Raw genomic sequence first — 26,549 nt, 5'->3', positions numbered from 1 at the left:
CCAGCCCTTCACAGCCATAGACCTTTCTGAATGATTCTGCCTCAACCACAGAAAATCCTATGATCCCTGCCCCTTTCCTGTTGCTATAGCTGAGTGGATTAGAATGTAAACCCAACCTGCCTTTATCATGCCCTTAGGTTGGTCATCAACTTATAACACAACCTGGCTTGAAAAGATGAGCTGAGGCTGGGTGTGGTGGCCCATGCCTATAATCTCAGCACTTTGAGAGGCCAAGGTTGGGGATCACTTGAGGCCAGGAGTTTGAGACCAGCCTGGCCAACATGGCAAAACTCTGTCTCTACTGAAAACACAAAAATTAGCCAGGTCTTCATGGTGGATATCTGTAATCCCAGCTACTCATGAGGCTGAGGCATAAGAATTGCTTGAACCCAGAAGGCAGAGGTTGCAGTGAGCTGAGATGGTACCACTGCACTCTAGCCTGGGTGACAGAATGGAACTCCATCTCAGAACAAACAAACAAACAAAAAAAAAGTTGAGCTGGACCAAACAATCAAAATAACCTTGGTTACATAATCAGAACAACTCTACATGTGTAGTTCATCTAATTTTCCTATTGAGGTCATTTTCCTTTCGGGGTCTAGGTTACCTCCATGTGAAAAACTTCCAATTTAATAAAGACAAACACTTTAATATAAAAGAATACCCTCCAACATATTTAGTTAGGGTATATTCTGAATATTATAAGCTTGGGTGTTGAGAGAGCTCCAGATTCTGGAACTTCTACCCATTTCTGGGAATCTTCAATAATCTGTAATTAATTCTTCAAACCATCATACATATGTAATTATGTCTACATGCTGTTGCAATGCATTCTTGGTCTGCATGTCAACACTTCAGTTCATGCAAACGAATCATTTGTGGTTGGGACAGGTAGTGATAGGTTTAGCTTTCTGCATTTTAATGGATGGGAAGTATCAACATCCATTAAACCTGAGGCTCTGAGGGAGTTGGAGTGGAACTGCTTGTTGGTTTGGTGCAGATTGGTGCAATTTACTTAAAATAATCAGACCATTTGGAATCCTGTAATGCTCAATTATTTCAAATAATTGCATTTGTTATTCTTTATCAGTTAAATTTATTTTTCATGCAGATGTGACTCTGAAATTATAATATAAGGCAGTGGAAAAACTTGATTCACAAAGGAATTAGAAATGAAGAGACAAATTTTTTGGCTGGGCACAGTGGCTCATGTTTGTAATCTCAGCACTTTAGAAGGCCAAGATGAGAGGATCACTTGAAGCTGGGAGTTTGAGACCAGCTTGGGTAACACACTGAGATCTTGTCTCTACAAAAATAAACAACAACAAAAAAATTAAATAAAAAAGAAAAGACAAAATTTTAATTATTTGTAGATGATACAGTTGTCTACCAAGTAAATCTAAGAGGCTAATCTGAAAAAGAAATTGTGGCCCAACAAGAGTTAAGTTAGTCATCAATGGAAAGATAATTATATGATTTTTTCATAGAATACAATAAACATGTTCCTGAAAATCATCCTGTTTTGAGAAGTTGCATATTTAATATTAAATAATAGGGATTATGAGAAAAACAAGATTGAGGCAGACACAAAATCTATGCAATTTGTAACCAGTGTAGTAATAAAAACAATAATAATCATAGTAAAATATTAACAGTAGCAATCATAGTAAAATATTCACACATTTAATAACGCTATAGTAATTACAGAACTTTACTATAAAAAATGAAAGAAGCTTGGTAGAAGTGGGAAAAGGAACAGTTGAGGTTGTGGAGCGTAGAAGCAAAGATAAACTCTACAAAAAACAGGCCAAACTCGGCATTCATTCATTCTTTCTTTCTTTCTTTCTTGTTGTTCTTTCTGCTTTGATTGGTATTTATTTATTTATCTATTTTTATTTGTACACGTTTATGGGATACATGTGCAATTGTGTTACATGCATAGATTGCATAGTGGCCAAGTCTGGGATTTTAGGGTATCCATCAACCAAATAATGTACATTGTATCTATTAGAGAATTTCTCATCACCCTCCCTTCTGAAGCTGATGAGAAATCTGACTCTTTTGAGTCTCTATTATCTATCATTCTGCTATGTCTTTGAGAAAACATTTTTTAAGCACTAACTTATGAATGAAAACAATATACAAAGATATTCTTAAGACAAGTGGTAGCAAAATCAGTCCAAAAGGAAGAAGTGATGGAGGGGGCGTGGCACACAGGGCTGTACTCCTCTGTGGCTGGCTGCTTTAGCTGGTACAAAGCAGTAGCATTTGTTTTGCTGGGGAAAATAGCATTTGAAAACATGACTTCTGCGTTAGATCAACACTATCCCCTATTTACCAATTGCCAGAGAGTCATTTCATCTTTACAGATGCATACTTGGTTAGCAAACTAGACTGTTCATTTACAAATACATTTTTAAAAATGTATATGCCATTCATAGCCAGTTATAATAATAGTGGAAAAGATCTTGTTTACAATGACAACATCGTTGGAAAATACCTAGAAACATGTGTAATAAGAAGTATCTGGGGTCTCTATGAAGATTACCCTAAAACTTAATAAGAAATGTTTGAAAAAGATGACAAGATATGGAAATATGCACTGTGTTCCTGGTTGGTAAGATGCAGTATTGTTCAGATGTCAATTCTTGTTATATGAATTTATACATTTTATGTGATTCCAGGCAATCTCTCATTGGAGTGATGTTGGCTATGTTCTGTTTGTCCTTCATGCCCCTAAGATCTAATCTCCACCCCCTCCACCTATCTGACCTTAGGCAACATGTCAATATATTCCCATTGAGGCTTCCAGTGGGTTCAGTCAATGAAGAAGCTTTGAGGCGATCTGAGGGGAGCGGGGACAGAGGAGAATGACCTCAGAGGATGTGTTCCATGGCACCCTCCCTGTAGTGGGACCTTGAGCTGTGGTTTTTGACCTAAGGCCCAGCTCCAAGCAAGAGGGCCCTGTCCACAGCATCTTCAAGGACTCTCTTCTAGTTTTTAGAAACTGCTCCTCTCCCATTTGACTAGGGATGATAACAGTGAAACTGTTACTAGCCCTGGGCCACTGTCCACACTCTTGTATATAGTCCCAGTTCAGTTCTTTGGCATTTCCAGATAATCACACAGTTCACTCAACATTTTAATAAATCCATAGGAACCACCAGCAGTTGGCAAATATTCACTTATATCATCGTGCCATTCCAGATTCTTCCTTCTTAACATAAATCTGTTGTTATTTGCATTCAGGAAGTTATTACATCCATGGATTGCTTCAAACGCTACAATCACATTTGGCAAAAGGGGAAAGAAGAAGCCATTAAGACATTTATTACACAGAGCCCCTTGCTCTCTGAATTTGAGTCCCAGATCCTCTATTTCCAAAACCTAGAGCAGGAAATTAATGCTGAGCCTGAATGTATCTGTGTGGGTCCCATTGCTCTGTACACAGGTTGGTTCATTTTCTTTCATATAGTTATATCAATTAACCAGCATTGTTCTGTCCCTTTACCTAGGTTAGTATTTCAGAGAGTTCTACCTGTCTTAAAGACTGACTTTATGGGCCTCAAGCTTTAAGACCAATTTGTAGATTTTTAAAAAATTTCCTTCTGCATAATTATTGATTCTGGACTATTTTGAACACTTCGCTACTAAACCTTGAAAAAAAAGGCTAAGTCAGAGAAAGATGTGTATTATGTTTTGAATTAGAATTTACCCTTTATTTAATAAGTAACAATAACAAACATTTGAGGATTATCCCAAAGGGTTCTGATATGTGCTTTTTAAAAAAAAGCATTTTGACATGTGTATTGAATTGTTGTAAAAACAAACTTTATAAAATGAATGAATATATAATGACTAGGAAAAATTATGATTTTTTTCTAGTTCAATTTTTTTTATGGGCTAGAGGGCTATACGCTGTAATGTATTTACTACTGGAGAACAGTGACATTTTGACTTTTCGTACCGGTTCGAGTTTTTAAAACTTAACTGTAGACATTTGGGTTTTTACAGCTGACTTGAAGTTCGCCCTGACTGCTGAGACAAAGGCCTGGATGGTTGTCATTGGACGCCACTGTAACAAAAAGTACCGGAGTGAGATGGAAAACATTTTTATGCTTATTGAAGAATTCAATAAGAAACTAAATCGTCCAATTAAGGACCTAGACGATATTCGGATTGCAATGGCAGCACTGAAAGAAATAAGGCAGCAGCAAATCTCCATTGACTTTCAAGTAGGACCTATTGAGGTAACTAATGATCATTTGTTCATTATGGAAATATTTCTACATGTTCGATGCTATTAGCTGAAATATTGACTGGGTCTGGAGTGAAGTTACTAAATGGTTGCTAAACCGAGACAATACTTTCAATATTGTTGATGATACCAAACCCCTATAGCATGCCTTCCATGGGCCAGTTCTCACCTTCACATGTCGCCTAAGGTCCTTCAAAGCAGAGCCTGAGATAAAGATTTCTGTGCAAGTGATTTATTGATGAGTGTTCACTAAAGAAGGGGAGCGAGGGAATCAGGAAAGGAAGCCAATCAGCTATGGACTAACTTCAGAATGATCCCATGGGCGCTCTACAACATCTATTGAGTTGGGCCCTCCTTCATGCAAAGGAGACTACCCTTTCTACTCCTAAGTCAGTGGGAAATTGGCTATAACCTCCCCATGAGAAGGCTTACATTCAGCTGAGGAAAATCTTCCAGGGAAGTGGACAGCTGCAGTCCTGATAGCCAGCATTCTTAGTAGTCGGGGATGGGAATACCAGCTGGTAATCAGGACCTGGATAGGGCACTAACAATGTCCATGTATGCATTAACTCATTTCAGACTTACTATTGCTCCTACTCACATAAGAACACTGAGGGTCAAAGAAGTTGCATAATTTGATCAGTGTTGCACATCACTTTTATTTGTATACCATATCATACTATCTTTTCCAGATGAAAATGTCTTCTTTTTGCAATGAAGTCTGCTTTTATTGACTTATTAATTATAATATTATCAACATACATAGTGTAATTTAAGCAGTGGCAAAAAAGACAGTTAATTGCTTTACAAGCAGACATCCTTAAATAGATTCACTTGAGTAAACATCATCTCTTTCTAAGTAGTCTCCTTAGAAATCTCATGTTAAGCCACCAGCAAAATCACTCTTAGCAACAGCCCTTTTTTTAAAAAAAAAAAAAAACTATTTTTTCCCTAATTAAAAAATAGCATTGCAGAAAAATCAGAAAACACAAAAGTGTAAAATAAAATTTCAAAATTACCATAATCTTATCAATCAAGTACATACCAAGGTGTTGGTATGTTTCTTTCCATCTTCTTTTCATGTCTGTGTATGTGTGTGCAATTTTGAAGTCCAATTTTTATTCATCTTAGTAATACTTATATTATTAGAGATGACATAAGAGTGTGAATTATTAATATCATTAATAACTTTTTCATAATCAGAATTGATGGTGCATGTCTTTAAATCGTATTTGCCACTTGTGATTGTTGGCAAAGACCCAAGATTAGAGACATTAAGGAAAAGAACTTCTCAGCCATGGTGGCTCTGTGGGGTTGGGGGGTGGTGTTAACCTCCAGATGAAAATGTCTTATCAGAAATGGGTCACTATATTTGTTATTTTTAAATGAGACTAGTATAATAGTATAATTGTAGAATTAAAAAAACTCCAGTTGTAAGAGCATCATCTTTTCATCACACCATAATTGGAATGTCTGTACTTATACTCTGATGGTCCAGGTCAGACTCTAGTCTCCCATTTTCTGCATCCCTGTTTGAATTTTGAAAAATTTCACATTACCCTGAAAATTGTGCATACTACTACACGTTTTCACTTCTCCTGTGCTGGGCCAGGGGGATCACATGGTCCATCCTGCTCTCCTTGGATTGAAACATCAAGGTACAGAGACCTTTCTTTGTGCAGGATCAGGCGAGACCCTTGAGTATGAAGAGGAGGTACAGTAACTGACAATCCTGTTTTCTCCCACCTGGGAATTAAGAATAAAAGTAGAATCAAGTAGACAAGATCAAAACATCACCTTTATTCCTGATGGAAGTTATTTGGAAGACATAATTTAGTGTATTACTCCAGTTATTCCCCTCCCTTCCATACCCCCAAACACACACACATTATAAGATAGTGAATACTAAATTCCATGATTATTATACATCCTCATCCATCAGAGACAGTGTTGGAAAGCTGTAGGTCTTTGTATTGCCCTGATCCAGTTTATGGAACTGAGGTGCGGACCACAGGCATGCCTCCATGGAGAGGGAGGGAAGAAAGAGAAAGGCACTGGGCTGTGCTTGCTCAAATCAACAATTCTTTTTGCCTCAAATTGACAATCAGGCACTCCTTCCACCTCTATGGGGAGGAGTAATGGTGGAAGAAGAGACTAGGGGTATTTAGAGAAAATTCTTTCTTCTGAAAACCAACCTTAGCCTCATTTTAATCTTTTAGCGAAGAAAGCCGTCCAGGATTTTACATGCTGAAGGCTCTGATTCCAGAACCCTCCCTTGTGTCTTACTATTGGAACCTCTTATCAATCATGTGAAATAAGACAGAGTTAAAACCCTGATTTATTTTGTTATTCCAATATTAGAAGTTAAATTATTTTGTTTTTCATTTACTTGATATAATTTTGTAGTCATCCAATACAATTTGGGGACCTAAGTCAAAATATCTTTTATGTGTCTAATGGTTTATTGTTTTCAAAAATCATTTAAAATGATATTTTTCAATACTCTCAAAGATCCTCTGAAGCAGCCAGAAGATTTTCCCATTTTATAGATGAGGAAACTAAAGCTGAACGGCTCAGCTGCTCAGTTAACCTCTTGCAGTTTAAGGTAGAGTAACTAGAACTCTCAGGGTGGTTTCACTATTATTCTGGTATTTTTCATTCTTATCGTTTAATAAATGACTGTGTGTACATTTATGCATCTGACTGGCCAAAATTAAGTTTTTCTTCTTTTTTTTTAAGGAATCTTACACTCTGCTTAACCGATACAGACTTCTAATAGCAAGGGAAGAGATGGACAAAGTTGATACACTGCACTATGCTTGGGAGAAGCTGCTGACACGTGCTGGCGAAGTCCAGAATGAATTAGTGTCACTGCAGCCCAGTTTCAAGAAAGAGCTTATTAGTGCTGTGGAGATATTCCTTCAAGATTGTCACCAGTTTTATCTGGACTATGATTTGGTATGTCTCTGGCTTTCTCTGTGTGCATTTTTTGGGGATGAGTGAATAGAGCATGCGAAATGTAGTTGTCTAAAAATTATGGGTAAAACTCTATGAAACTTCCTAGGAATTCCAGGGGAATGGGAATTTTATTTGCATGAGAGAAAAACATTTTCTTTTCACAATCCTTTCCCCTTAGAATTTGTATTAGTCTGTTTTCACACTGCTGTAAAGAACTGCTTGAGACTGGGTAATTTATAAAGGAGAGGTTTAATTGACTCACAGTTTTGCATGGCTGAGGAGGCTTCAGGAAACTTACAATCATGGCAGAAGGTGAAGGGGAAGCAAGGCACATTCTTCACAAGACAACAGGACGGAGAATATTGAGTGAAGGGGGAGGAGCCCGTTATAAAACCATCGGATCTCATGAGAACCCACTCACTATCAAGAGAACAGCATGGGAAAAACTGCTCCTATGATTCAGTTACCTCCACCTAGTCTCTCCCTTGAGACGTGGGGATTATGGAGATTATGGGGATTACAATTCAAGATGAGATTTGGGTGGGGACACAAAGCCTAACCAAATCAGAGTTCATACATGATAATTTCAACAGAAAATGATAAATTTAAAAGTGCGAACACTGTATAATTTGGTCTGTTACTGAAGTTGTTTGGTAGCATTCTAAATTTGTGTAGAAAAGTACTATTCAGATGTAGTTATAATTGTGCTCCTTTCCACAGTGTTCCTTGGTTCCACAAAGAATACAGAGCCCAGCAAGTGCTGGGCACTGTCCTTGGTGCTGACTACACAGTAGTGGATAAGACTGATGGAGCCCCGCCCCCATGGAGTCCATATTTTCATTATCCATATGGGTTTAAGTACTGAATCTTCTAATGTAAATATGTTGTGTAATGAGATCCAATTATAATGTGCTACAGAAGGGAAATATGTAGAGTTTAGGGTAAAATTTGTACCTATTAACTAGTAGCACAGTAAACCACAATATTAATAAAGTTAGAAGATTGGACCCATGTACCAACTCCATGGATGAAGAAGCACAGAAATCCACATATTTAAGGTTTTCTAATGTAGGAAACTCTGATTGGAATGTTAAGATTATGGGCCACTTTACAAGTGCGTATTAGAATGATAAAAATCTATGAGTTATATGACAGCATTTAGCTCAAAAGCCGACTTTATATGTGCTTCTTTATAGAATAGGCATTGACTCCTGTTTGCCTATGTTACCTAAGAAATGAATAATACATATTTTTAATCTTAAAAGTTTCTTGACTAAGGTAAGTTCTGGCATTAATTTGCCTTTTTTAGACTGGAAAAATATTTCCAAATGAATCACTTTCTAAGGCTCTTTTTTTTTCTCTAACAAATAAAAACTAAGTTTCCTATCATGGATGAAATCTAACTTTAATATTTAAATACTTTGAGTTCATGAAATTTATATGCGAACACTTCATTCTATTTTTTTTTAACTTTTTGTTCAGAATGGTCCAATGGCTAGCGGCTTGAAGCCCCAGGAAGCCAGTGACAGGCTTGTTATGTTTCAGGTAATCTTTTTAGTTTCTATGATTTTCTAAACAATGAAACCTTGTTGTGTTTTAAACACACTTATATTTTCTTCTTTGTAAGATAAAGAGCCCTATTGTGGAATATGGTATGTACTTGCATTAAAAATATGATTACAATTAGAAGTGGTTTCTATGAATTAATTATGCCAACTTAGTATTCCTATTTACATGTGCCCAGATATCATACATCTCTGGCTTGCTTGTTTGCCAGTCTTATATTTTCATTTGCATGTTTGTTCATGTATAAATCATTTTGATGAATTTTCACTTGTGTTTTTATTAGAACCAATTTGATAATATCTATCGGAAATACATCACATATACTGGAGGAGAGGAGCTTTTTGGCCTGCCAGCTACACAGTATCCTCAGCTTCTTGAAATAAAGAAGCAACTAAATCTTCTACAGAAAATATACACTCTGTACAACAGTGTCATAGAAACTGTAAATAGCTATTATGATATTCTTTGGTCAGAGGTGAATATTGAAAAAATCAACAATGAACTATTGGAATTCCAGAACAGGTAAGAAATTAAATGTGTAGCATGCCCAGCAATTGAACTTCAAATGCTTTCTTCTTTGATAGGCAGCCAAGTTCTCTTTTCACCCCAGCTACTTCAAAAGCACATCTTGCTGCATTGTTGTCCATTGACATCACTCTTGTCAAATGTTATTTATTAATTACTCCTGTGCACAGACAGTGAGATAAGCACATTCTATCTATCAGGATGAATTATGTTAGGGGCTTTTCTGAAGCTTGGTGGGAGCTGATTTTTGTTTATATTGCACTTAGGAAACATTTGAAGTTAATGTTAGATTATCATCTGGAACAAAAGCAGAGGCCCATGATTTTTCTATATTGTTGTAGCTGTTGAAGCCAAAGAAAATGGAGACCTGTCTGGGCGTGGTGGCTCATGCCTGTAATCTCAGCACTTTTGGAGGCCAAGATGGGCAGATCATGAGGTCAGGAGATTGAGACCATCCTGGCCAACGTGGTGAAACCCCATCTCTATTAAAAATACAAAAATTAGCTGGGCATGGTGGCATGTACCTGTAATCCCAGCTACTCGGGAGCCTGAGGCAGGAAAATCACTTGAACCTGGGAGGTGGAGGTTGCAGTGAGCCAAGATCGCACCACTGGACTCCACCCTGGAGATAGCGCTAGACTCCGTCTCAGAAAAGAAAAAAGAAAAAAAAAAGGAGAGCTATTTGTTGTATATTTCACTTGACAGCCTGATACACTATGCTATGCTTTGTGCTTAGTAAGTTCTCAGTACATGTTTGTAGAATTGAATTAGCTTGAACAGCACCTCTACCCTCTAAAATAATGCCTCTAACTAGGTAATAGTTGTGAAGGATTGGAAAAAATCTTTTCTAACGGGGAGGACAATTTTCTGTAATATAAAAGTCATCTTTACATTATATTAGCAGATAGCCTGCAAGTCATGTGTTTTAAAAATAGGATAGGTATTCAAAGAGACTGCTTTTGATAGAAATACTAGCAGAACGTCTTGTTCCAGTGCTGTCTACGATCATATTTCAGTGGCCTTTCATGTTGGTTTCCCGTCACAGGTGTCGGAAGCTGCCCCGGGCCTTGAAGGACTGGCAGGCTTTTTTGGACCTGAAGAAGATCATTGATGATTTCAGCGAGTGTTGCCCGCTGCTGGAACACATGGCCAGTAAAGCCATGATGGAGCGGCACTGGGAAAGGATAACCACCCTCACCGGACACAGTCTGGATGTGAGGAATGAAAGTTTTAAGTTAAGAAATATCATGGAGGCACCTCTTCTGAAATACAAAGAGGAAATAGAGGTACAGTTGACAGAGAGCATGCTGTGGTGGAAGATTGCAAGGTCTCATGGGATTGATGTGATAACATTTCTATGTTATGGAATATTGGATCAGTAAACTACACTCAGACAATTGAAACTCTTCTCCTGGCATTCAGCCACTAGTTCCTTCAACAAATGTTTATTGTGCCTAAGATGGGACAGGTTTGGTATCAGGATATAATAATGCAGTCCTGCATTCACAGATTATTAAATAATTATACAAATAAAGGCATATTTATAAGCTGTGGCAAATACCATTGAATAAAATGTATGCTGTTCTATGAAAGCCTATGATAGATGAGTTTGGCTCATCTGGGGGTGATAAAGCTAGGGAGGGCTGGGATGCATGTATAGGACTGGCTGGGTGAAGGGAGTATGGTTGTGTGATTGGGGTGAGGGGCTTGGAAAGTGCAAAGAAGGCCATTCCAGCCAGATCGTGCATTATGCATGGAGCATCTGAAGTGTGTTTGAGGAACCAGAAGAAGGCTCATGTGGCGGGGGTGCAGAGGCAGGGCAGAGAGGAGATAGCAGAGGCCAGGGAGGTGGAGTGGGCCTACCTGATGTTATTGAGCAATGGGCACCATCTGGGAGATGTGTTTTCAGCAGGGGCTGACATGATTAGGTTGGCTGTTTGTAAGGATCACTCTGGTAGTGATCTTTGGAGAAAGAATTGAAGGAGGACAAGGGAAGAATGATGGAAAAACCAACTGAGAGTTTCTAAGAGTAGCTCAGGCAAGACATAATGGCTGTTAGATGAGAGGGGAAGTAGTAAAGCTGGAAAGGAGAGAAAGGATCAACGGATATTTGAGGAGAATTTGGTGATGAAGGGAACATGGTAGGAGAAGGAAGGGGAGGGCTAAAGATGAACTCTAGATTTTTTTGCTGAGAGAACTAAGTGGATGAAGGTGCTGACCATGGAGATGGGGAACATGGGAAGGGGGTCAGATTGGGTGACAAGGTGCAAAGATCATGGGCTTGATGAGGGACATGAGTCTGATATTTCACAGATTGTGTTTGGGGTTTCCTTGAAACATCTCAGCAGGGAAGTTCAGTAGGCAAATGGATGTGGGTCTTGCCTGGAGATATGAAAGTGATTGAATTCATAGGTGTAAATGAGCTCACACAGAGGGGAACATAGTGTGGGAAGAAATGAGGGTAAAGGAAGGGCTTGACTAATGGTCTAGGAGAAGGGTGAGGCTGCAGAGGAGACTGGGAAAGTGACCAGAGCCATGGGAGAAATCAGGTTTCTGCTACCTGTGTTCATTCACATGCTGCATTCATTTGACTTTAGAGGTAAATCAGAAATACATTGAATTTTGAGTCAGTGATTAAAGTTCCAAAATTTAAAAGTGATTTCCATATATTTTCTGTCATCTTTCTTCCTGGACAGGTTTGCTGGGAAATTTTATAAATTAAAGTTCTGTTTTTCAGTCATATCTTTATCTCCATCTCTCCTCATGCATCAGTATCTGCATATACACATTCTATTTATTATATTGCATTTTAGGTCTGGAAATACAAAAGTTTACAGATGTATGTATGAAACAAATAGTGAAGACAGGGTCTTTCACCTGGACTGTTAAGGAAGGACATGTGACTTTCATGCAATAACACGAGAGCTTGCCATTTTTAGGACATCTGTATCAGTGCGGTGAAAGAGAGAGACATTGAGCAGAAGCTGAAGCAAGTGATTAATGAATGGGACAATAAAACCTTCACCTTCGGCAGCTTTAAAACCCGTGGAGAGCTCCTCTTGCGAGGAGACAGTACCTCAGAAATCATCGCCAACATGGAAGACAGCTTGATGTTGCTGGGTTCCCTACTGAGCAACAGGTGGGAAAAACATCGATCTTTTCCCTTAGATTTGAGAGCCATAATAGCAAACATTTCAAATTAATGAAAAATCCATTACCATAATAGCCTTCATACAGTCTACTCAATGTTGAAAATACTTGTTTTAATTAAATCGATTAATTAATTAATTTTTATATCCAAAACATGTTTTTATTCAGGCACCCACTTATATATAAATAATCAAGAGATTATATTTCAATTATTCTTGGTTTCATTTTGGCCTCAGTCACTTGTTCCAGCATGTGTAACTCTGGTTTTATTTCATTATCCTCTATTTGCGAGATATGTCTGAGACCATCCACTGGACAAAATAATGCAACGTTTTCATTAGCCACTCGGATCTTGGGAACATTTCAGCTTTGCTACTGACAAGTCTGACTGCACAGCTCACAGCTCTACAGGCTGTAGAATCCAGAAGGAACATTATTTTGAATTCCAGAATAATCATTTTACTCGAAAAACCTTTTTTGCCAATATCTGTGGACTAGAAACTCTTAGTTGTTTACATACTTTATTTTTTATATTTGTACAAATTTATGGGGTACATGTGAATTTTTTTTTTTTTTTGAGACGGAGTCTTGCTCTGTCACCCAGGCGAGAGTGCAATGCCGCGATTTCAGCTTACTGCAACCTCAGCCTCCCGGGTTCAAGTGATTCTGCCTCAGCTTCTCGAGTACTGGGATTACAGGCAACAGCCACCATGCCTGGCTAATTTTTGCATTTTTAGTAGAGACAGGGTTTCACCATGTTGGCCAGGCTGGTCTCAAACTCCTGGTCTCAGGTGATCTGCCCGCCTTGGCCTCCCAAAGTGCTGGGGTTACAGGCATGAACCACCACATCCATCCACATGTGAACTTTTGTTACATGTGTATAATGAATGCGTAGTGGCCACCCCTCACATTTTGGACATACAAACCATACAGTCATGAATTTACATTTCCTTGTTTCATTGCTTCCATTTGCTCTTTCTGAAATAATGTTTTTGTTCCCCAGAATCTTCTCAAATATACGGTAATTGTGCAGAATGTGGATACCATTGAGATATGAATTTGTTGTTCTATTCTCGCTTTAAAATATCACCCAATTTTCTGTATATTTGTGTATCAATACTTTTAACGTTGGAAATACCGTGTACTTCATGCTATTTCAAAAAATTTCTCTTATTTCAGTTTACTTGTTACTCTAAAGTAATATGGGGATATAAAGTTAGACCATTAGTGATCTTGAGTTTGGACTTCTCAGGATTTGGTGAGTTTTAATGAACTTGGTTACTATTCATACCAAACCAGAATAAAGGATAGACAGACAATAATATACCCTAGGGAGACAGAAAAGACACACATATAAATATAAATTAAGTAAAAATTATCTGGTTGGGCTGGGGAAACTTTTCTTATCAATGGCATCTAATCTACAGATAGAGTTATTGGGAGGAATATTTTTTCAATATATATTTATTGAACCTTTACTATGTGAGTGATGTACTCTTCTAGGTGCTGTGGATAGAACAACAAATAAAGGAAAGATCTCTGTTTCTATGGACCTGTATTCTAGTGAAGAGCACACAAATATTCAGAAAGATACTGTGGAATATTAAAACAATTTGGTTAACAATTAAGAATATGGAAATTAAACTTCTATGCAATAATACGACTTCAAGTCCATATTATGTAGGGCTAGAGAGAGCCATGAAGGGATAAGAAAGAGAAGAAGAAACATAAAGATAGGCTGTACAATCATTTAGGATTAAGTTTGTCTGTAAATAACAGAAACACCACATACAAAATGGCTAACATATGGCTAACTGATGCTTATATTGCTTACGTGTGAAAGAATTCTTAACGTAGATGGTTCAGGTTAGAATGGGGACTTCACTACATCATCAGGGAGCCAAGTTTGGTCTGGCTCACTCATCTGTCTTTCCCAGGTGTGACCTTATTCCCCATGCTACCCATTACATCCAGTGCCACTACTCAACATTTCATGTAGAAATGCAACACGCCAGATACACCGAAGGAACTTAAAAAAATTCCCAATGCCAGGGCCATTTCCCAGACTCATTGAATCAGAGTCTCTGTAGGTAGGACCCAGGCAGGCGTCAGTAATTTTTAATGCTGGCGAGATGATTCCAGTGTTCAGCTATGAGATCATTCCAGTGTTCAGCTAAATTAAGCACTGTCGATGTGGAACTTAGTCTTCTGACTGCACATTACTGCAAAGGGAAGCCGGGAAATTCAGTAATTTAGCTGGGTAGTTATGAGCCCACATGGAAAAGCAGAAGGAGAAAAGGACATTGGGAGGCTATGCGCAGGCAGTCTGTCTTAAAGAGGAAAAGGGGAAGACAGATTAACTAGGGAAGAGGCAGTAACCTTGCACACATGTATATCAAACATGAGTGGGTTGGACACAGGTACGTGGGAAGTTAGGAAGAGACTCAGAAAAGGGGAGGTTAATGAGAGAGTCCAGATGTTATCATATTTGAAGATTGAATTAGTTGTCTGGTCCCCACTGATGATTCTATAAAGGCTCCATATTATATGAAAAACCAGAGACTCTATGAAATAGACACAGAAGCTCAGTAGAGCAAATACGATTCTCATAGCCTTAGCAGCACTGAGGGTAATTATATTACCCTGGAAGCTTGGTGGAATCAAGTCTAATGCCTGACCTACTCCTTAGATTATAAATCTCCCACCCTTCTCTACACTCTGGATCAAACGGGAAAAAGCTAGACTAACAATGCACAATAAATGGGGATGAATTAATCACTTGGTTGCATCACTTTAAAAGCCAGCAACATAATTAAGGTTGTAAAGAAAGAGGTTAAAAATTAAGACTTTAAAAAACCTTTTTAGTTTGAAAACAACAGCACAACAAAAACCAAAACCAAATCCTAAACCTATTTCTTATTTTAGGTACAATATGCCATTCAAAGCCCAGATTCAAAAATGGGTGCAGTACCTTTCCAACTCAACAGACATCATCGAGAGCTGGATGACAGTGCAAAACCTGTGGATTTATTTAGAAGCCGTCTTCGTGGGAGGAGACATTGCCAAGCAGTTGCCCAAGGTTTCCTAATCTTCTTTATGATTTCATCATATTTTTTCAGAGAAAGATCTCAGAACGAATACCCCCTTAAATAATGCAATAATATTCCACTTCCATTGAACCCCTTCCTTCAATATTTTGTTGTCACTGTTAATACTGTTATTCTGCAACAGGAGTGAGGAATTGTGGAAAGGAAAGGGGTGACAATCAGAGTAAGAATACTGCAAAACTGTGGAGGTTTGATAGATAATAGACCGTTAAAAAACAAAGAATAAGTGGTTGCATAATTGATATGCTTCTTTAGATAATTTCAAGGTAGCATTTGGAACTGTAGAATTGTGGTGCAGTTATCTTGACAATGGTAGGCTAATTTGTTCTTCTACTACTGACATTTTAAAGTAATCCATACTATACAGTGTACCCAATTATATCTGTACAGTACATTTGAGGGGTGGAAATTTACAGAAAAAATCCCCAAAACAAAAAGACCTTCTTTTCGATATGTCTAGTATATATTTATCATCAAATCATAACCTTCTTACTAGGTATATAGGTATATATGGAATATATTTTGAGATTTTTAAATGAACACTTTAACCAATTCTTAAGGATTCTTATTCAATTACCTTAAGCTGTATGCAAGATTATAACATTTTAACAATATATTTGAGTTTTAGAAGCATGATTATATTAGATATTTTCATGACGTAGGTTTCCGAACTTCTTCTTTGGTTAGTTTTCAGTTTAATTACAGATGACAGATCAAATTAGACTGCAGACCATTTATTTTGGAGGCAGTAGTGAAATGTATTCACTCACTAAATTTTACTTTATTTTTGATTTGTATTTGTGCACGTTTTTTATCTTCTTTTTTTTTTAAAGGCTTTAGGAGGTTTGGATTTTTTTTTTTTTTTTTAATTATACTTTAAGTTCTGGCATACATGTGCAGAACGTGCAGGTTTGTTACATAGGTATACATGTGCCATGGTGGTTTGCTGCACCCAGCAACCCGTCATCTACATTAGGTATTTCTCTTATTTCTATCCCTACCCTTTAGCCACATCCCTGACAGGCCCCAGTGTGTGATGTTCCCCTCCCTGTGCCCGTATGTTCTCATTGTTTAATTCCCACTTATCAGTGAGAACATGTGGTATTTGGTTTTCTGTTCCTGTGCTAGCTTGCTGAGAATGATGGTTTCCAGCTGCATCCATGTCACTGCAAAGGACATGGACTCCTTCTTTTTTATGGCTGCATAGTATTCCATGGTGTATATGTGCTACATTTCCTTTATCCAGTATAACATTGGTGGGCATTTGGGTTGGTTCCAAGTCTTTCCTTTTGTGAACAGTACTGCAATAAACATATGTGTGCATGTGTCTTTATAGTAGATTGATTTATAATCCTTTGGGTATATACCCAGTAATGGGATTGTTGGGTCAAGTGGTATTTCTAGTTCTAGCTCCTTGAGGAATTGCCACACTGTTTTGGCTTTTGTTGCAATTGCTTTTGGTGTTTTAGTCATTAAGTCTTTGCCCATTCCTATGTCCTGAATGGTATTGCCTAGGTTATCTTCTAGGGTTTTTAATGGTTTTAGGTCTTATGTTTAGATTTTTAATCCATTGTGAGTTAATTTTTGTATAAGGTGTAAGGAAGGAGTCCAGTTTCAGTTTTCTGCATGTGGCTAGCCAGTTTTCCCAACATCATTTAATAAATAGGGAATCCTTTCCCCATTGCTTGTTTTGTTGGGTTTGTCAAAGATCAGATGGTTGTAGATGTGTGGTGTTATTTCTGAGGCTTCTGTTCTGTTCCCTTGGTCTATATGTCTGTTTTGGTACCAGTACCATGCTGTTTTGGTTACTGTAGCCTTGCAGTTTAGTTTGAAGTCAGGTAACATGATGCCTCCAGCTTTGTTCTTTTTGCTTAGGATTGTCTTGGCTATATGGGTTCTTTTTTGGTTCCATATTTAAAGAAATTTAAAGTAGTTTTTTTTCTAATTATTTGAAGGAAGTCAATGGTAGCTTGATGGGAATAGCGTTGAATCTATAAATTACTTTGGACAGTATAGCCATTTTTATGATATTGATTCTTCCTATCCATGAGCATGGAATGTTCTTCCATTTATTTGTGTCCTCTGTTATTCCCTTGAGCAGTGGTTTGTAGTTCTCCTTGAAGAGGTCCTTCACATCCCTTGTAAGTTGTATTTCTAGGTATTTTATTCTCTTTGTAGCAATTGTGAATGGGAGTTCACTCATGATTTGGCTCTCTGTTTATCTGTTATTGGTGTATAAGAATGCTTGTGATTTTTGCACATTGATTTTGTATCATGAGACTTTGCTGAAGTTGCTCATCAGCTTTAGGAGTTTTTGGACGGAGATGATGGGGTTTTCTAAATATACGATCATGTCATCTGCAAAAAGAGATAATTTGACTTCCTTTTTTCCTAGTTGAATACGTTTATTTCTTTCTCTTGCCTGATTGCCCTGGCCAGAACTTCCAATACTATGTTGAATAGGAGTGGTGAGAGAGAGCATCCTCGTCTTGTGCCAGTTTTCAAAAGGAATGCTTCTGGCTGTTGCCTATTCAGTATGATATTGGCTGTGGATTTGTCATAAATAGCTCTTATTATTTTGAGATACGTTCCATCAATACCTAGTTTATTGAGAGTTTTTAGCATGAAGGGGTGTTCAATTTTATCGAAGGCCTTTTCTGCATCTACTGAGATAATCATGTGGTTTTTTCATTGGTTCTGTTTATGTGATGGATTATGTTTATTGATTTGCATGTGCTGAACCAGCCTTGCATCCCAGGGATGAAGTTGACTTCATCGTGGTGGATAAGCTTTTTAATGTGCTTTTTGATTCAGTTTGCCTGTATTCTATTGAGGACTTTTGCATTGATGTTCATCAGAGATATTGGCCTGAAATTTTCTTTTTTTTATTGTGTCTCTGCCAGCTTTTGGTATCAGGATGATGCTGGCTTCATAAAATGAGTTAGGGAGGATTCCCTCTTTTTCTACTGTTTGGAGTAGTTTTAAGAGGAATGGTACCAGCTGCTCTTTGAACCTCTGGTAGAATTTCTAGAAGAAACTTACCCATTTCTTCTAGACTTTTCTAGTTTATTTGCATAGAGGTGTTTATAGTATTCTCTGATGGTAGTTTGTATTTCTGTGGAATCAGTGGTGATATCCCCTTTATCATTTTTTATTGTGTCTATTTGATTCTTCTCCCTTTTCTTCTTTAGTAGTCTGGCTAGCAGTCTGTTTTGTTGATCTTTTCAAATAACCGGTTCCTGAATTCATTGATTTTTTTGAAGGGTTTTTCATGTCTCTATCTCCTTCATTTCTGCTCTGATGTTAGTTATTTCTTGTCTTCTGCTAGCTTTTGGATTTGTTTGCCTTGATTCTCTAGTTCTTTTAATTGTGATGTTAATGTGTTGATTTTAAATCTTTCCCTCTTTCTCCTGTGGGCATTTAGTACTATAAATTTCCCTCTAAACAGGGCGTTAGCTGTGTCCCAGAAATTCTCGTATGCTGTGTCTTTGTTCTCATTGGTTTCAAAGAACTTATTTATTTCTGCCTTAATTTCGTTATTTACCCAGTAGTCATTCAGGAGCAGGTTGTTCAGTTTCCATGTAGTTGTGCAATTTTGAGTGAGTTTCTTAATCCTGAGTTCTAACTTGATTGCACTGTGGTCTGAGACTGTTTTCTATGATTTCTGTTCTTTTGCATTTGCTGAGGAGTGTTTTACTTCCAATTATGTGGTCGATATAAGAATAAGTATGATGCAATGTTGAGAAGAATGTATATTCTGTTGATTTGGGGTGGAGAGTTCTGTAGATGTCTATTAGGTCCGCTTGGTCCAGAGCTGAGTTCAAGTCCTGAATATCCTTGTTAATTATCTCATTCATCTGTCTAATATTGAGAGTGTGGTGTTAAAGTCTCCCACTGTTGGAGAGTATGGGTATTAAAATGTAAGATTTATGATGAAAATCTAAGTGGAGTGGCTCTTGTTAGTGTACTTTTCATATTGAGTGATGCATGAGGTAGGCGTTCAGAGTAATATTCTGCATCATAGTGAGAGAGAAGCATTTTTAATTTTACTTAAAATTAAATTAAATGTAATTAAATTACTAGTGAATCATTTTACTAATTGTACTTTTATGCTATAAAATACAGTACCTTTGAAAATTTTTAGATTATGTGTAAGCTTAATTTTGTGATTAAACATTTCTTTAACATGTTAAAAAAAGGCTCCCACTATTATTGTGTGAGATTCTAAGCCTCTTTGCAGGTCTCTAAGAACTTGCTTTATGAACCTGGGTGCTCCTGTATCAGGGGCATATATATTTAGGACAGTTGGCTCTTCTTGTTGCGTTGATCCCTTTACCATTATGTAATGCCCTTCTTTGTCTTTTTTGATCTTTGTTGGTTTAAAGTCTGTTATATCAGAGAGTAGGATTGCAACCTTTGCTTTTTTTTTTTGCTTTCCATTTGCTTGGTAAATATTCTTCCATCCCTTTATTCTGAGCTTATGTGTGTCTTTGCATGTGAGATGGGTCTTCTCAATATAGCACACTGATGAATCTTGACTCTATTAAATTTGCCAGTCTGTGTCTTTTAATTGGGGCATTTAGCCCATTTACATTTAAGGTTAATATTGTTATGTTTGAATTTGATCTTGTCATTATGATGCCAGCTAGTTATTTTGTCCATTAGTTGATGCAGTTTCTTCATAATATCAATGTTACATTTTGGTTTGTTTTTGCAGTGGCTGGTATGGGTTTTTCCTTTCCATATTTAGTGCTTCCTTCAGGAGCTCTTGTAGGGCAGGCCTATTGGTGACAAAATCCCTCATCACTTGCTTGTCTGTAAAGGATTTTATTTCTCTTTTGCTTATGAAGCTTAGTTTGGTTGGATATGAAATTCTGGGTTGAAAATTCTTTTAAGAATGTTGAATATTGGTCCCCACTCTCTTATGGCTTGTAGGGTTTTTGCAGAGAGATCTGCTGTTAATCTGATGGGCTTCCCTTTGTGGGTAACCCGACCTTTCTGGCTGCCTTTAACATTTTTTCCTTCATTTCAACCTTGGTGAATCTGACAATTATGTGTTTTGGGGTGGCTCTTCTTGAGGAGAATCTTCATGGTGTTCTCTGTATTTGCTGAATTTGAATGTTGGCCTGTCTTGCTAGGTTGGGGACGTTCTCCTGGATAATATCCTGAAGAGTGTTTTTTAATGTGGATCCATTTTCCCCGTCACTTTTAGGTACACCAATCAAACGTAGGTTTGGTCTTTTCACATAGTCTCATATTTCTTGGAGGCTTTGTTCATTCCTTTTCATTATTGTTTCTCTAATCTTGACTTCACGCTTTATTTCATTACGTTGATCTTCAGTCTCTGATATCCTTTCTTCTGTTTGATTGATTTGGGTATTGATACTTGTGTATGGTTCACAAAGTTCTTGTGCTGTGCTTTTCAGCTCCGTCAGGTCATTTATATTCTTCTCTAAATTGGTTATTCTAGTTAGCAATTTCTCTAACTTTTATAAAGGTTCTTAGCTTACTTATGTTGGGTTAGAACATGCTCTTTTAGCTCGGAGGAGTTTGTTATCATCCATCTTCTGAAGCCTACTTCTGTCAATTCGTCAAACTCATTCTCTGTCCAGTTTTGTTCCCTTGCTGGTGAGGAGTTGTTTTCCTTTGGAGGAGAAGAGGCGTTCTGGTTTTGGAATTTTTAGCCTTTTTGTGCTAGTTTTTCCTCATCTTCGTGGATTTATCTACCATTGGTTTTTGCTGTTGGTGACCTTCAGATGGAGTGTTTGGTTGTCCTTTTTGTTGATGTTGATGTTATTGCTTCCTGTTTGTTAGTTTTCCTTCTAACAGACAGGCCTCTCTTCTCCAGGTCTTCTGGAGTTTGCTGGGGGTCCAATCCAGACCCTGTTTGCCTGGGCATCACCAGCAGAGGCTGCAGAACAGCAAAGATTGCTGCCTGCTCCTTCCTCTGGAAGCTTTGTCTGAGAAGGACACCTGCCAGATGCCAGCCGAAGCTCTCGTGTATGAGATGTCTGTTGGCCCCTGCTGGGAAGTGTCTCCCTGTCAGGAAGCATGGGGTCAGGGGCCCACTTGAGGAGGCAGTCTGTCCCTTAGCAGAGCTCGAGCCCTGTGCTGGGAGATCTGCTGCTCTTTTCAGAGCTGGCAGGCAGGAATGTTTAAGTCTTCTGTAGCTGCACCCCACAGCTGCCTCTTCCCCCAGTTGCTCTGTCCCAGGGAGATGAGAGTTTTATCTATAAGCGCCTGACTGGGATTGCTGCCTTTTTTTCAGAGATGCCCTGCATAGAGAGGAGGAATCTAGAGAGGCAGTCTGGCTACAGCAGCTGTGTGGTGTTGTGGTGGGCTCTGCCCAGTCTGAACTTCTTTGTGACTTTGTTTACACTGTGAGGGAAAAACTGCCTACTCAAGCCTCAGTAGTGGTGGACCCCCGTACTCCCACCAAGCTCGAGCATTCCAGGTTGACTTCAGACTGCTGTGCTGTCAGTGAGAATTTCAAGCCAGTGGATCTTACTCAGCTTGCTGGGTTCCATGGGGATGGCATCCACTGAGCAAGACCACTTAGCTCCCTGGCTTCAGCCCCCTTTCCAGGGGAGTGAACAGTTCTGCCTCACTGGCGTTTCAGGTGCCACTGGGGTATGAAAAAAATGGCTGGGTGTGATGGCTCACACCTGTAATCCCAGCACTTTGGGAGGCCAAGGCAGGTGGATTACCTGAGGTCAGGAGTTTGAGACCATCCTGACCAACATGGAGAAACTCCATCTCTAATAACAACACAAAATTAGCCGGGCATGGTGGCGCATGCCTGTAATCCCAGCTACTTGGGAGGCTGAGGCATGAGAATCGCTTGAACCCAGGAGACAGAGGTTGCAGTGAGCCGAGATTGCACCATTGCACTCCAGCCTGGGCAAAAAGAGCGAAACTCTATGTAAAAAAAAACAAAAAACAAAAAACAAAACTGCAGCTAGCTCAGTGTCTGCCCAAACGGCCAGTCAGTTTTGTGCTTGAAACCCAGGGCCCTTGTGGTGTAGGCACCTGAGGGAATCTCCCGGTCTGCGGATTGCGAAGACCATGGGAAAAGCGTAGTAACTGGGCCGGATAGCAGTGTCCCTCACGGCATGGTACCTCATGGTTTCCCTTGGCTGGGGTGGGGAGTTCCCCAAACCCTTGCACTTCCTGGGTGAGGCAACGCCCCAGCCTGCTTCTTCTTGCCCTCCGTGGGCTGCATCCACTATCTAACCAGTCCCGATGATGATGAGCCAGGTGCCTCAGTTGGAAATGCAGAAATCACCTGCCTTCTGCTTTGATCTCGCTGGGAGCTGCAGAGTGGAGCTATTCCTATTTGGCCAACATGCCCAGGATTCCCATGTTTTTCTTTTTAATGAGTGAAGAAGAATCTAAAATTGGACTTAGAAATTTTCATGTAGAATATTTAAGGTGCTAGGTGTAGTTTCTTCCTTTCATATTTGATGGTATATACTCAATGGTACATACAGAAAGCTTTAAAGAAGAAATTGAAAATTTGGGGCTGGGTGCAGTGGCTCATGCTTGTAATCCCAGCACTTTGGGAGGCTGAAGTTGGAAGACTGCTTGAGCCCAGGAGTTCAAGACCAGCCTGGCCAATATGATGAAACCTCGTTTCTATAAAAAAAAAAAATTAGCTAGGCATGGTGGCACATGCCTGTAGTCCCAGACACTGGAGAGGCTGAGGTAGGAGAATCACTTGAGCCCAGGAAATCAAGGCTGCAGTAAGCTGTGATTGAGCACCTGTACTCCAGCCTGGACAACAGAGTGAGACCCTGTCTTAAAAAAAAAAAAGAAGAAAACTTATATGATTCCTGCCCTCTCAAGATAATCTGTGCATTTGCCATTAAATTTTTTTACAATATTCCAGTTATACTGGAATTAATTTTGTATCTTTATTTTTAAATACTTTTTCTACATAAACAATCCAGTGCTCAATATGGAAAATATAAAAATAGGAAATGTACTTCATTTAGAGATAACCCCTGAAAAGAAAGGTGTGTCCTTTTCATATTTTCTTGAATTGTATTATTACTTTTGTATTCATTTCTTGTTTTAACTTAACATAATGGGAGTCCCAAGGTTGAGCTAAGGATGCTTACTTAATACAGGGGATGATACGGCACAGAAAGCCCAATACGAACTTCAATAAAATGTGTATGACATTAGGCGTATATTGCTTGGCTATCTGGACCAGTTAAAACTCTAGCCTCAACTGGAGGAATGTGAGATACTCTGTCTTTGAAATCACAGTTGTGCCCAAATCTAAATGTGCTTTGTTATCTTGTTCTCATAGGAAGCCAAGCGCTTTTCTAACATAGATAAATCTTGGGTGAAGATCATGACTCGGGCACATGAAGTGCCCACTGTAGTTCAGTGCTGTGTTGGAGATGAGACCCTGGGGCAGCTGTTACCGCACTTGCTGGACCAGTTGGAAATATGCCAGAAATCCCTTACTGGGTAAGTACCCTGGCTCTTTGAAAGCTCTCAGTATCCTTGAGACAAAAGGATACAGGGAGACTAGATAGCATTAGCCAAATTTGTTTTCGTTTGCTAAGGCTTAATTCATGTATAAAGCTGATGCACAGATGAAACTGATATTTTGAAGCCTTATATTCTCATCGAACACTTGCTAGATTTGTCCTGATGTTGGACTCATAGGACTTAAGGTTGCTTCTATCACTGGGATAAGACTGTATAAACATTCTCATATAGTGCCTGCTTTTAAAAATTAATACACCCGTTTTTCTGATATTCTTCTTGGATAAACATCTATAGAACCAACATATTTTATTATGCTCATTATATGAAACAGTGTTTAGTATATACATGCAATCAGGATTATATTAAAAAGTATCTAATATAATATCTATCTACACACACATGTATGCGTGTGGAGGCTTGGTGAATTCTAAGAGTGATAAAGTTTTTTTGTTTGTTTTTTTTTCCTTGGTTAATCACAATAAAATAATGTAAGTAGAAATATGTTACATAGTAATATGCTAAGTGTACATTGACACTTAAGGAAGTTAAACTCAAGCACCTGAGCATTTAATTTAAATAATGATGTCTCCTTGGCCCACTCTGGGAGACAGTTGATCTTTCCCCATGAATTCATCCTGATGGTCTCATGACCTGTAATAGTGTCCTGTGAATAGCCAGCTTATCCTGTGCACTGCAGGACTCAGCTCATCGAAGCCAGGCTGCCCTTGTAGTCACGGGTGATGGCTAAAATACTGGGCTTCAGATGGTGCTTTGGCAGGATCTCGATGAAATGGATAGTTTATTAAAGTTGAACAAAAAAAGTGACTATACTAAAAATGGAAAAAAGACCTGTATGGGAGTACTTGTAAGCAATATGGATTACTTATTTATTCTTGGCTAACCAGAAAAAATTTTGAGACGGCTGCTGAAAAATAACCATGCAATGAGAAAGTTAAGGTCAAAGGAAAAAAAGGGCTAATAAGCTCAGAGGGTAAAATTGGTGCAGAGAAAAACTACAAATGGACCTTGGATTTAGAGAGCAAAGATCCTTCCTAGGGCCCAAGGTAAATGGTAACAAATGATAGATTCATAAGATTCATAGAATAAAAGTTACTTGGGGAGACATTATGTTTTCTTGTCCTCAGATTGACAATTTGGACAAATTTCTATTGTGTATCCTTTTAAAAGGGAACCCAGAGCAGAAGCTTCATCTACTTTCTTGTCACAGCATGAGTCAAACATGAGCCTCTGTAATGGAATGGCTTCATCCAGGGAACTAAGGGAATGGAATCACTGCATACATTTTCATGAATCCTCCGTGAATATCACTTTCATATCCATGTTGGTGGAAGGTATCGGGCAGCATAAGACGTGAGAGATGTAAACCCTGACAAGAATGCAGAGGACAGGCAGTCTGCACTGCTGGTTAAGGACAAATTCATAGGCTTCAGCATACAGCTGGGGAGATGTGGAAGTTGGTGGACTTTTAGGAAAGTTGAAGAGTCTAGACAAAACCATGCTTACATGGATGTCCACCCCACTACCTTGAAGCTAGAGGTAGGGCCAAAATTTTCTGTAGCAAATATTTGCAAGTTTACTCTAATTTAGGTGATGAGTGTTTCAAAGGCCTGTGCTATAGAGCAGAGGTCCTCAAACCTTGGAACCAGTCCGTGGCCTGTTAGGAACAGGGCTGCACAGCAGAAGGTGAGTAGCAGGTGAGTGAGCGAAGGTTCATCTGTATTTACAACTGCTCCTCATCACTCTCAATATCACCTGAGCTCTGCCTCCTGTGAGATCAGCAGCAACATTACAGTCTCATAGTAGTGCAAACCCTATTGTGAACTGCGCATGTGAGGGATCTAGGTTGCGCACTCCTTATGAGAATCTAATGCCTGATGATCTGTCACTGTTTCCCATCATCTCCAGATGGGACCATCTAGTTGCAGGAAAACAAGGTGAGGGCTCTCACTGACTCTACTTTATGGTGAGTTGTGTAATTATTTTTACCATGTAATAATAATAGAAACATAAGTGCACAATCATAATAGAAGTAAAGTACACAGTAAATATATTGCACTTGGATCATCCTGAAACCACCCCCACCCCAGGTCTGTAGAAAAGTTGAAAAATTGTCTTCCATGAAATTGGTCCCTGGTGGCGCAAAGGTTGAGGACTGCTGCTATAGAGTTATCACCATACACCTAAAGAGGCTTTTTAAACACCATGGCTGTAGCGAACACCAATGTCAGTAAAGTACCCTTTAAATGTTCACTTTAAAGCAAAACCATTTGCAAGTAATTCTTCTAACATAAAGGTTTAGAAAAATGGAGTCTTAGGGATTAATGAGTTGATCTCCTTTATAAAATTATTAGATCAAGTCAAGTAACTGTTGAAGGACAAAAAGGTTGTTTTCTAATGATTGATGCTGCACTATTCCATTTAGCCTAATAATTATTTAGCACGACCAGATGTGGTTCAGGCAC

At 38.7% G+C, this 26,549-nt stretch overlaps 1 protein-coding gene across 1 annotated transcript in view; it reads left to right on the top strand.

Annotated features, from left to right (window-relative positions):
* DNAH5 (dynein axonemal heavy chain 5) overlaps window positions 1-26,549 on the top strand; it is a 253,279-nt gene that overhangs the window by 69,847 nt on the left and 156,883 nt on the right. The window contains exons 23-31 of the mRNA XM_030927396.1: window positions 3,250-3,451; window positions 4,015-4,250; window positions 6,998-7,216; window positions 8,699-8,761; window positions 9,066-9,304; window positions 10,353-10,593; window positions 12,247-12,446; window positions 15,383-15,536; window positions 23,879-24,042. Of these exons, the coding sequence (XP_030783256.1) occupies window positions 3,250-3,451; window positions 4,015-4,250; window positions 6,998-7,216; window positions 8,699-8,761; window positions 9,066-9,304; window positions 10,353-10,593; window positions 12,247-12,446; window positions 15,383-15,536; window positions 23,879-24,042 (1,718 nt within the window). The remainder of the gene's footprint in view (window positions 1-3,249; window positions 3,452-4,014; window positions 4,251-6,997; window positions 7,217-8,698; window positions 8,762-9,065; window positions 9,305-10,352; window positions 10,594-12,246; window positions 12,447-15,382; window positions 15,537-23,878; window positions 24,043-26,549) is intronic.

This window comes from Rhinopithecus roxellana, chromosome 3 (genome assembly GCF_007565055.1).
Source record: "Rhinopithecus roxellana isolate Shanxi Qingling chromosome 3, ASM756505v1, whole genome shotgun sequence".
Classification (NCBI taxonomy): domain Eukaryota; kingdom Metazoa; phylum Chordata; class Mammalia; order Primates; family Cercopithecidae; genus Rhinopithecus; species Rhinopithecus roxellana.
Note: the sequence above shows the minus strand (reverse complement) of the source record. Positions and strands in the feature narration are given on the sequence as shown.